The sequence below is a fragment of the Diadema antillarum genome, unplaced genomic scaffold (assembly GCF_040938485.1).
Source record: "Diadema antillarum isolate AM-2024a unplaced genomic scaffold, OU_Dant_1.0 scf00000226, whole genome shotgun sequence".
Lineage (NCBI taxonomy): Eukaryota > Metazoa > Echinodermata > Echinoidea > Diadematoida > Diadematidae > Diadema > Diadema antillarum.
Window position 1 is genome coordinate 2,982,967 of NW_027271115.1, and position 10,886 is coordinate 2,993,852.

Consider the following 10,886-nt stretch of genomic DNA (forward strand, 5'->3'; position numbering starts at 1 on the left):
AACGATTTCCGCCAAAGTAAACGCATGGTTTCCTTTGACAAGACTCGTACTATGTAGAAGATTCAGAGCAGATGTGTTTCTTGGAGTTACACTGTTCGGCATATCTAAAGATATTTTTAATTTTTCTTCCTTTTTTTTTGTCAGCCTAGTTATGTTTGACTCTTACAAACTTTCGCACACTCTGACTTCATAAACTTTATGGCCAAGTTTCCTGACCTAGAATGCGTATCATGACCGAGACGTGCTGACGTCAGCTTAATGTATCCAACAACACAAATCAAGTCGAAATCTTCATGAATATTGTTAAAGGTGCGTAGCTACCAAGCTAGAGGCCAGAACGACTTTATACAGGAGGAGTAGGTATTGCTTTAATATGCCTCAATAACCTAACAATGTTAGAAGATTTGAAACCCTTCAACTTTACGCGGTTGTCGTTTCCCGCGTTTTCTGCCTCACTTCGCGTCCAGTCAACGTCGACTCCGTCTAGGCGCTACGATTACGACCACAACGACGACGACATGATCTTCAAATCCATTCTGATCGCGGGCTTCTTGTGTATATTCATCATCGGAGTGTGCGCCAATGCCCTGGTTATTCTTCTAGCCTTGAAACCGACAAGCAGTGTGAATGTGAACACAATCAATACGTACATCGTCAACATGGCTGCCGCCGATTTGTTATACGTATTCGGCTGTTTGTTCTACACGTTGACGAACTACAACCAGGGCGGGTGGATGTTTGGTGACGTCGGTTGCCGGTTGATTTTGAGCATCGACATCATCACCATGCAAGCCAGTGTGTACATCCTTACCGTAATGAGCATCGAACGCTACGTCGCCGTCGTGCATCCCATGTTGTCTCTCAAGCACCGCAGCGTCGGATTCGCTCGCCGCGTGGTGGCCGTCATTTGGGTCTCCGCCATCGTGCTCGCCACGCCCATGATTGCCAGCATGTCACTGACTCGGATCCGTGACGCCCAAGGGGCGATCAAAAAGACGTGCACGTGGACTTTGAGTGGAGATAACTCCTTGCACAACTACATGATCTTCGTCTTTCTCATCACTTTCATGATCCCTTCGGTAATCATCGTCGCGGTCTACGTCCTTCTCATGCTGCACTTCTGCTGCACAGTCAGCCCGGATCGAAGCAGTAATCGACAGGTGCGGCAGTCGAAACGGCGTGTGGCCCAGATCGTGTTCCTAGTGGTCTTCGTCTTCTGGGTATGCTACACCCCATTTTGGGTGTACCAGCTGGCTGTGCTCCACGTCGACAGGTTCGATCCCAGCCAGATCATAGGCCTCGTAACGCTGGTCATATCCTACCTGAACTCCTGCGTGAATCCATTCCTCTACACCTTGTTACCAAAGCGGTACAACGTGTGGCAAAAGATGAGAAAACAGAGCTCATACACGGCTCCAAAATATCGCTTTACATGTCGCCCGGAAGTGTGTGATTCGATTTGAATGCTGCGTTTAAAGTACACTTTTTAAGAGAGTACTGTAACAATGACACCCTTTTGGTATTATGTGCGAAGAAAAAACAAACAAGTGAATGTGTGCAGGCACTAACTTAGCCGAGAGAGAAGAAAAGTGTTTGTACCGCGGTAATGCCGATCCGGACAACTCCACAAAGTAAACCTAAAATGCGTTTCAGGAGAAACAAGAAGTGACTTTTTCGATCTGTGAACATATTGATTTTACCAATACTTACTGATTTACGATGACCCTATCTATGTGTATAGGTGCGTTTTCTTTCTTTTTTTTAACGAAGAAAGAAGGTAAAGGGCCCATCCCCGAGAAAATGAGGTGTAGATACGTGAATTGCTTGAACAATATCAATTATCAAATCCTAATTTACCACAATCATGCATAGTATCCTGAAAGGTTCAGTTGATTGCTGTCAAAATGTCGCGAGTGTAATTTTGCTTCAAAGTGCACAGGAGACATTGATTTGTTAATTAGTTAATATTGGCAGTATGTTTTGTGTGTGTTTTTTAACGTCGTTTAAGCAGCACACTTACTTTCTCGACTTAAAGGTATTGTTTACCATTGGGAGCAGTGATTTAAAAAATGTTCAAGAGAAGAATTTTACAAAAAGGCCTTATAGGGAGATATCAACATTTTCCTCAATAAACCACAACTGTAGACGGTTTACTCGAAAAACAAATTTATCATAACTATTGCTCTCATTTTGTACATTTAACAACACTTAATATTGAATATACAATGTACTAATTAGATTTTTACATTGGTTGTTTCTATATCCCTAACTCACATCTTAGAACTATACTGTGTAGCACTAAAGCTGGGTTTTTGTTTCTGCAAATGGTAAATAATGCCTTTAATTCCTTGATCTTTATCACACCATTTTTCAATTCAATTCAATTCAAAGTTTGGATGATCACAAAAGGATTAGTGTGATTTAAGAAGAAATCGAGTCATGACTAGTACAAGAGGCTAAGTCTAAAGGAAAAGCTTATTCATTTATTATGTGCATGATATAACGCAAAAATGCAAAATGACTTTCTCTTTTTATTACATCTCCCAATCGGTAAAGGACCACGTCTGTAGTTTGTAGACTATCATTTTCAAGTGTCAGTTTTGTTTCTACACTTGCAGAAATGAAATCATTCGACAAATCAACGATACAAATATTTATATCAAAATATTTATAAGAGTATACATGTACTTAAAAAGATTGTAGAGTATTGGTGGAGATGAGAATTGGGCTTTTAACTTTTTGTGAGATACTAAGAAACCACTTATGAAATACTACAGAGCATACCATTTCAAGAGGAATTCAAAGTTTTGTTTGATGAAAATCAGTTTTAGAGACATCCAAAAATAAAGTAAAACCAAGCGGTCCTGATAAAAGGTGGATCCCGCTTTTTATTAGGATGCTCTTTTTTTTTTGATATCTCAGCCATTTTAAAACCGATTTTCATCAAATAAACGTTGAATCCTTCTTGGAACTATACATGCTCTTTCATATTTCATATGAGGTTTCTCATTATCTCACCAAAAATATTAGAAACCTCAACCAAAACTATACGCTCCCTTTAAAGAATCCCTCGTACAATATCAAGTGCGTACATGCTAATAAATTTTATCGAATTTTAACATACCGATGGAAGAGACGGTTATCAATAATTCATTTGTTGACTGGGATAACGAACTCTGGGTGGTATAATATCTTGTTAATCTCTTTTATAAACACACACAGAGCAACAAGGACACACACGAACAAATGAATAGTTTGAAAAGCGAGTATTTTCAAATGGCCTGACATTTAGCTGAGGAGGACAACACAAAGGGAATATAACAAAGCAGAAAACGAATATTAGCGGACATAGAATGGGTTGTCAGAATAAGGAGAACATCAGAGAAGAGAGAGAGAGGGGGGGGGGGGGATACAGTGTTTTGTAGTTTTTAGTTTACAATCACAATTAAACAAAAAATCTTTACCTAATGATCTATATTTTTAACTTCTAAAAGTAAAGGACTATACGTTAGGCAAATAGTTACAATTTGTGATGTGAGAGTAAATTTGTGAGCAAGATCGCTAATTCGAGTGATGCGTTGCGAGGAAATGTTTTTGAAGGATAATTTAAAATACTGATGAGAAGGAGTGCTTCTAAGATCAGCAGATAGTGAGTTCAGTTGGTAACCTACATCTCAGGTACATGTTGTGTTTGATTTTCTTGGCAAGTCTAGCATAAGTTCAACATTTTCTGATAATGATATAGTCCGTTGCGTGACGAATAATATGTGAATGGATACTAAAGTTTGAAATACTACAAGTAAATGTATCATTGAATATTATTTTCAAAAAAGCTGGTTACGAGTAATTTAATACAGGAATATCGCGGTTTGCCATGTGTACATATCAGTGATTCTGAAAATCTACAAGGATTCTAGCTATTGGTAGTTTCAGTCAGTCATTTTATAAGATGAGTTTTTTTGTCGATATACCCATACATATAGGCTTTGATATACTGAGAGTGAGCTGCATCTCTACTGACGTCCCGAATTTCAACCTGCGCATTATTTGCTTTATAAAATGGCTCTGTGAATAATGTTTTATTTACCTTTATGGGTAAACACTACATGTAGACCTTATACTTCAGAAAAATCCGGGGAAAAAAGTGATTCAGTAGGCGCTATAGTAATTGTTTATTGAGTAAGTGCGTTTTGCTAAGTTATCATGAAATTGTGGCGTAATTGAGCGTGAATTACGCGGCAAGCCACAGTTACGTGCGTGTGTCCGAGCCGTTGTTATACCAGTCAAAGGTAAAAACTTCTGCCCGCGGGGCATGTTAGACAAAATGAATGACTGGTCACGTGATTACTCTCAGCCAATCATTTGACTGTGATCCATACTATCATAAAAAAATAAAGTCGTCTTTGACAATTCACATTAATTTCATTAAAAGAACATGTAGAGTCTATCTCTAGTGCAGAAAGCTATCTCACCACTCTCAAACTCCTGGAGATACTAGGTGTTTCAAAAAACATTTCCCACTTTTGATCACAAATATTTCAAATACTGTTCATTCGATAAAACTGTCATTGATATGAGTAATAGCTGGATAGTGTACAATTTGGTTGGAGGCGATTTGCACGTGAAAGCATAAATCAGTTTCATTAAATCTAAGATTGATTTTGAAGTAAGGTTTCAGATTTTGGTCAAATTTTAACCCTCTGTACAAAAATTGAACTTGGCACAGGAACCAATGATGTGTATGTGAGTGTGTGCTGACAATGGCCCTGAACAATGGACATGCCTGAACCACCTGTGGCAGTCTGGCGCTCCCTGGCACATGAATGCTTAATCAATAATCCATGTGTATTGCCCTGGGCACTGCTAGTCTGAATTCATGCACGGTAAAGTGCTTGCAAACACCACATTTCATTCCAGCTGGCAATCATTTTCAAATTTTGCTTCACATATCACTAAATTTGGGATATAAATAAGCATAAATGATCTAAAGTTCCTCATTTTAATACAACTGTCTACTAATCAAATACTGTAAAACATGATATATTCGCGGCATGAAATTTTCGCGAATTGGAGCCGACAGCCTTTTTCATGGCATGAAATTTTCGCGAATTGCTACTGGCATTCAATGCATTTAGTGTAGACAAAAGCTTTCGCGTGCATTTTAAGTTTGCGAATTTTGGCGCTCGCGAAATTCGTGAAATCAAAATGCACGCGAAAATTTCTCGTTTTACAGTAGTCTTTTTCGAGAAAAAGAGATCATTTTTGGTAAAGAGTTCAGCAGCATTTATCATTGGGGCGATTTGTTTCAGAGTAGATTATTTAAGGCTCCATATACACAAGTGTATATATACTCTAATTGATTTTCTTTACTTCCTGTCACCACGTTTACGATAGAACAGAAGGTATTCATTGAAATTTTGTTTTTCAGAAGTAGGGAGAGCACTGACGCGACTCAACGACAGTATCGACAGGCGTGTGACTTTACACAGATACTGCCAGAGGCTGAATAAAAACTAGCTGTGATAGTGGAATTTCTCATGAATGAATAATGAAGCATTCAAACCCTGGCCATTGTTCAGGACCATTGTCAGGGTGTTAACCACACACTCCCGTACACACCCATTGCCCCCTGTGCAAAGTGAAATTTTGTACAGAGGGTTAAAAATAGAACAAAGTCTGGAACCTAACTGTGAAATTAATCATGGATTTCATGAAACTTATTCATGCTTTCATATTTAAACCACCTTCAACCAAATTGTACACTATTCAGCTATCACTCATATCAATGACAGTGTTATCTGATATATAGTTTTTGAATTATTAAGAATCAAAAGTGGGAAATGTTTTTTGAAACACCTAGTAGTACCAACCTCTTTCTGGTTTTTGTATTTTGAAATCAGTGAGGAGATTGCACACGTGCTCCAAATCTCTCGTGTATCGATCGATACTGACGAGACCGTCCTCATGCTTCACCCAGGCTACAATGACCGAATCATCTCGACAAACAGCTGGGAAGGGAAAGATACTATCCTTCATCACGTGATTCTCCTTCAATCCCTTATCATCAAGGCACTCGACAACATCTAGGTTATTCAGTATCAGTTTCCCCGTGGTGTGAAAAGAGAATAATTGGAAGGGTGTATCAGCAAGCATTATTTCCCTGACTGCCTCACCACCCTGTGGGGTAAATACCTGGATCTTCTTGGGATCTCTATAACTAGTGTAGATATTATCATCTCTATCCACAGTGAGACCATCAAACCCTCCTTCACAGACTGTCATTGTCTCGAATGTGAGGTCGAGTTTCTCCCACTGTGGAGTGTAGAGTGACATCCTGTCGTTTGTATCATAAATAACACTTCGACCATCAGACAGAAATCCAGTTTTACTGACGCTGACATCCTTCAGCTCCGTCTGCTGTAATCGTCCATCAGGAGAGTAGAAATAGACTCCGCCGAAACGGGATCCCACCGCCATCTTACCGCCTGGTGCACGAGTCATACAGGTCATACTATCTTTGCTAGAGAGCTCTAAGTCTGCTTTGACATCACACGTGTAACCTTTCAGCTCTCCAAGACGAAGTTCATTGACCTTCACGTGTTTAATGAATGAAATGTTCTGAACTTGTTCTGTCACACCTCTCGTCCAAGAAAGCTCTTTAAGTTCTCACACAGCGTGTTGTTTGCAAACAAGGCGTCTTTCTCTAGTGGTACCTTCACACCGGTACTTACCAGCTCTTCCATAGCGTTCATGTTACGAACTGTTTGGCGACTCTCTTCCTCCATGACTTGTAATTTCTTCTCGAACTTTTCAGACCAACGTTGCACTTGGCATTCCAGCGCTTCTCTACTGGCTGACAAAAGCTGCATGTATTCGTCGTACGTCTTGCCGATGTCATCAATGAGCTTACTCAGCATGTTTGTTATTTCTTTCCGCTGTGTCTCTATGAAATCGATATAATTTTCAAGGGTTGTTTTCTTTGATTTTACGCTTTCTTGTAGCTCCTTGATGTTTTTCATCAATTTCTCCTCATGGATAGCTGCCTCTTCGATCTGATGCCCTGCTTGTAAGTGCCCTAACATCCCGCATCTCAAGCAGACGTACTCTCGACATCCGGTACAGAAACACTCCTCGTCATCGTTAGGATGTTTCTTACATTTACATCTCCTCTTAAGTGAAACTTTTCCCGAGAGCACCTCGGTCATGTCCACCTTTTCGTGGTTGGAGAACGGTTTCCAAGTAGAGTGGCTTGTCTCACATAATTTGCACAAATATTTCCCACAGTCCTGACAGTAGGACACGGCTGGCGACTTTTCGTTCATCTCACAAACTGTGCATGTTGGACTCCTGGTTTTCACTTCGTCCACCATCGAACTGAGGGGTACGTTTGTTTGTAACTTACTCACATCTCCACCGGGTAATGGCGTTTCTTTCCTGCATATAGGGCATTTTATAGCTTGTTCGACTGGCTGAGCTTGAAATATACGTTGCAGACAGTTTGTGCAGAAGATGTGAGAACATGTCAGTGATCTAGGATGGTTAAAAAGTGTCAGACAGATAGGACACTCCAAATTCTGGCGGCTGATTTGATGAAACGTTGTCATGGTGACTGTAAGTCTAGAAGCAAAAGAAACACAAAGCGGTAAACACATCGATAAGTACTCAGCATCAATATGAAATTAGCATATACCAAGTAAAAAACAGAAGGAAAGTTGATACCAAGTATGAAAATTTATGCATTCTTAAAATCGAACAATGTAATGAGCCACAATTTAGAAGACGTGTGAATTTATAGTTTCCATGTTTACTAAGTGTGCTTTATATTAGGGCTCAATAAAGTTGATTCATTGTGATTGATTTGACTGGAGGAGTTGTGTGGTGAGCCTGTTATGGGATTGTGCAACTTAGAATAAAATCATAAGGAATATTAGTGAAACAAGAAAGAGCCTAATTACAATGCACTTACAAAAATATGATGGGATGACTTGAGCAGGTAATGGTGATATGATTCTTCTAATCGTGATCCTGTACAGTTTTAGTTGCGAGAATATCTACCATCCAGCAGAGACATTGTATATGTAATTATATACAAAAGTTAAAATACCTTGTAAAAAGATAATGAAAATTTGAGAGAAATGGGAGAAATCATTAGTAAACATGTGTCCCTTTGGCTATTCGTAGGCCTAAATATGCCATGTAATAAGTTGCCCTTCAACCTTTACAAAGTATTTGCTTTCTGAGGGATAGTTTCAAGACTTTTTAAAATTATTCATTTGCATTCAAAATCAATTCAATTCAAATTGCATTTCATTTTACGAAGATACATGAAGATACTTTCTTCCTTTGTTTTGGGAGACAAATAAGAAATTCATCTATTTACCTTTAAAGCAGAATTTAACACAATGATTTTATTTTTCGTAGATCACTTCTTCTTACCCACCTTTCATAGACAAACAAAACCGGTAGCATAATTTTTACGAAACTTTGGTATAGCCTCCAATGATAAAGAATTTATATCGAAATGGTGCAAGAAAGTAATGAATTAAAGTAAATGAGTAAATAAAGAAGGATCCATCAGACCTTTCAGAGTCACTGTGGAATCGATGTTCTTTCAGGGTTTATGGACACATAAAATGAACAGAATCGTCCAGGGAAATGCTATTGCAGACTATTGGAAAGATTTGACTGCGACAATTGGCTTCCTTTATCGCTTTCCAGTCATATTCTGCTTATCACCCCATCTTTGTGTGAACCTTCAGTGCCATCTTGTGAGAACTGTTTTGATTGGATGCTTTCATTATTAGATACGTTCATGATAGCACCTTTTCATTGCTGATTAATGTACTTTAATCTCACTCTTCTCAATTTTGGATGACACTTTCCATTCCCAAAACAAACAAACAAACAAACAAACAAACGAACAAAGGACAAAAAATCGAGAAACAATAATTATGACAGAACATCAAGCGGTCCGGCGCTTTCTTCCAACATCCCTCCTTACTTATCTTTCTGAAGCGAATGCTAAATTATCGTGTTTAAGTCATAAAATCTCCACAATTTGATTCTTCGGGGAGTTTACAGCCTTGGTACCACAGGGAAGTAAGAGAAGTAAGTATTTACCAGGAAAAGTAAGTATTTAGTGATTTACATCCTTGATACCACGGGGAACTAAGAGAAGTAAATAAAGAGAACAAGGAAGAGGAGATGGACAACGTCATAACGTTGTAGAAATGGAAACATTCTGAGGTGTTGTAAGTCGAGCAACACCCGATACAAGTATTATATAGGTTTTCCCGGCCAATTTCGCACTTTTGTCAGTCCATTTGATAGAAGGTTCATTCAATTTAGCGAAAATCCTCGTCACTGCACATTCTGTCATTTAAAACTGCAAGTTATTCGTTCAATTTAGCATTTCTATCAATGAAATTTGCACATGTGCCTTTCGAATTCGTAAAACGGGCATTCAAATTGGCACGTGCTCTTCAGTCATTCATATTCACCAGCACTGGCCGAAAAGGGTATTTCAGTCATTCAATTTCGCGTATGGGCAGTCCAATTCCAAACATGTTCATTCAAATTAACGTCATGTTATTTCTTTTTTGAAAAGGTGAGAACATTTAAACGCGTATTTCTATGTGACTTTTTGTTTCATCCACGCACTGTTAAGCAGTAAAAGTATCATATTTTGACCCTATATAACTAGAGTTTGTTGTTCTGTAACGTCCCTTTTCTTTCATACATGTCATTTTAGGCCTACATGTACCAATACTACAGATTAACTTCATCTTCTTGATAGCCATGACAGCACAAGTTAGATACAGACGTATTTCTCAAGAAGACAGAAAAAGAATTATAGGAACATTATTTTGATGATCATAACCTTGACTTCCTAGAACTGGCCGACACACTCGGAATAAAGCGCTCAACGGCCAGATAGGTTGTGGCCACATGCACTATCTTCGGACTGGAAGACTCAATAAGCACATTGAAGAGAGAAAAAAAACTGTTGCCAAAATCTCTAACATGAATACGAAAATATGAAATGTAATGACGCTTGCAAAACAATAACTATGTTGTTAAAAAAAAGGAAGAAAGAACCAAAGCATAAAGATGCGTGCTAAATTGACTGCAAAAGATGTGAAATTGGATGCCCAAGAATGAATTTGAATGAACGAGTGCAGCATGTCCGTGATCACGTGACTATATCATTCTAAACTGAATGAACGAATAACGAAATGGTGCTTGTTTTACGAATTTCAATTGAAAAAGTGCTGATTAGAATGAGCCTCATAACATGCGTGTGTGTATATACGCTTACCAGGTTAGTATGCCGTACTTCCGGGTTCAATATTGCTGATTTCTGTCTGGCTCCGATCAAAGTACATATATAGGGATTGCATCACAATCTGTTGTCTGTTCAACCTATAGGAAGGTGCGAATACGTATCAGATGGAATGTGGTCAAACTTTTAAGACCCTAAAAAACTATCAAAAGTTCGTTACGCACAGAGAGATGCACTACGCATATGTAGTACTCACAAAATGGCCGGCCGATCCAAGAAGGTACACACGAATGTTCGTATTCTTCTTCACCTTTTGACTTTGACCCCTTTTATAGAAACGGCGTTTTGTACATCCTACGTCTATTTGAAAATCATAGTGCATAATAACCACTAGCCTTGTGCAGTGAGTTGTTCGTGCGACGTTATTTTCTCAAAAGAAATAGATATCAGCAACAGTCGTCTTGTTAAAGAATCACTTCAACGTGAATCTGCGGAAAATAAGATGAGTAATCATTTTTAGAAATATGAAATTTATATCCTGTTTTGTATAATCATTTAATTCCTTTTATTTCTGAGACTATGACAAAGAAAAAAGTTTGTCTGC

The 10,886-nt window shown here is 38.6% G+C and overlaps 2 protein-coding genes across 2 annotated transcripts; one reads left to right on the forward strand and one right to left on the reverse strand.

Annotated features, from left to right (window-relative positions):
• Positions 1 to 518: 518 nt before the first annotated feature.
• Positions 519 to 1,463, forward strand: LOC139724711 (urotensin-2 receptor-like). The gene has a single exon (XM_071635831.1). The coding sequence runs from the start codon at positions 519 to 521 to the stop codon at positions 1,461 to 1,463; it is 945 nt and encodes a 314-aa protein (XP_071491932.1).
• Positions 1,464 to 6,632: 5,169 nt separating this feature from the next.
• Positions 6,633 to 10,512, reverse strand: LOC139724679 (E3 ubiquitin-protein ligase TRIM56-like). The gene is made up of 2 exons (XM_071635805.1): positions 10,319 to 10,512; positions 6,633 to 7,617 (listed from the first exon to the last, which is right to left on the reverse strand). Exon 2 carries the CDS (start codon positions 7,602 to 7,604, stop codon positions 6,633 to 6,635), a length of 972 nt encoding a protein of 323 aa, XP_071491906.1. The 5' UTR covers positions 7,605 to 7,617; positions 10,319 to 10,512.
• Positions 10,513 to 10,886: the final 374 nt, after the last annotated feature.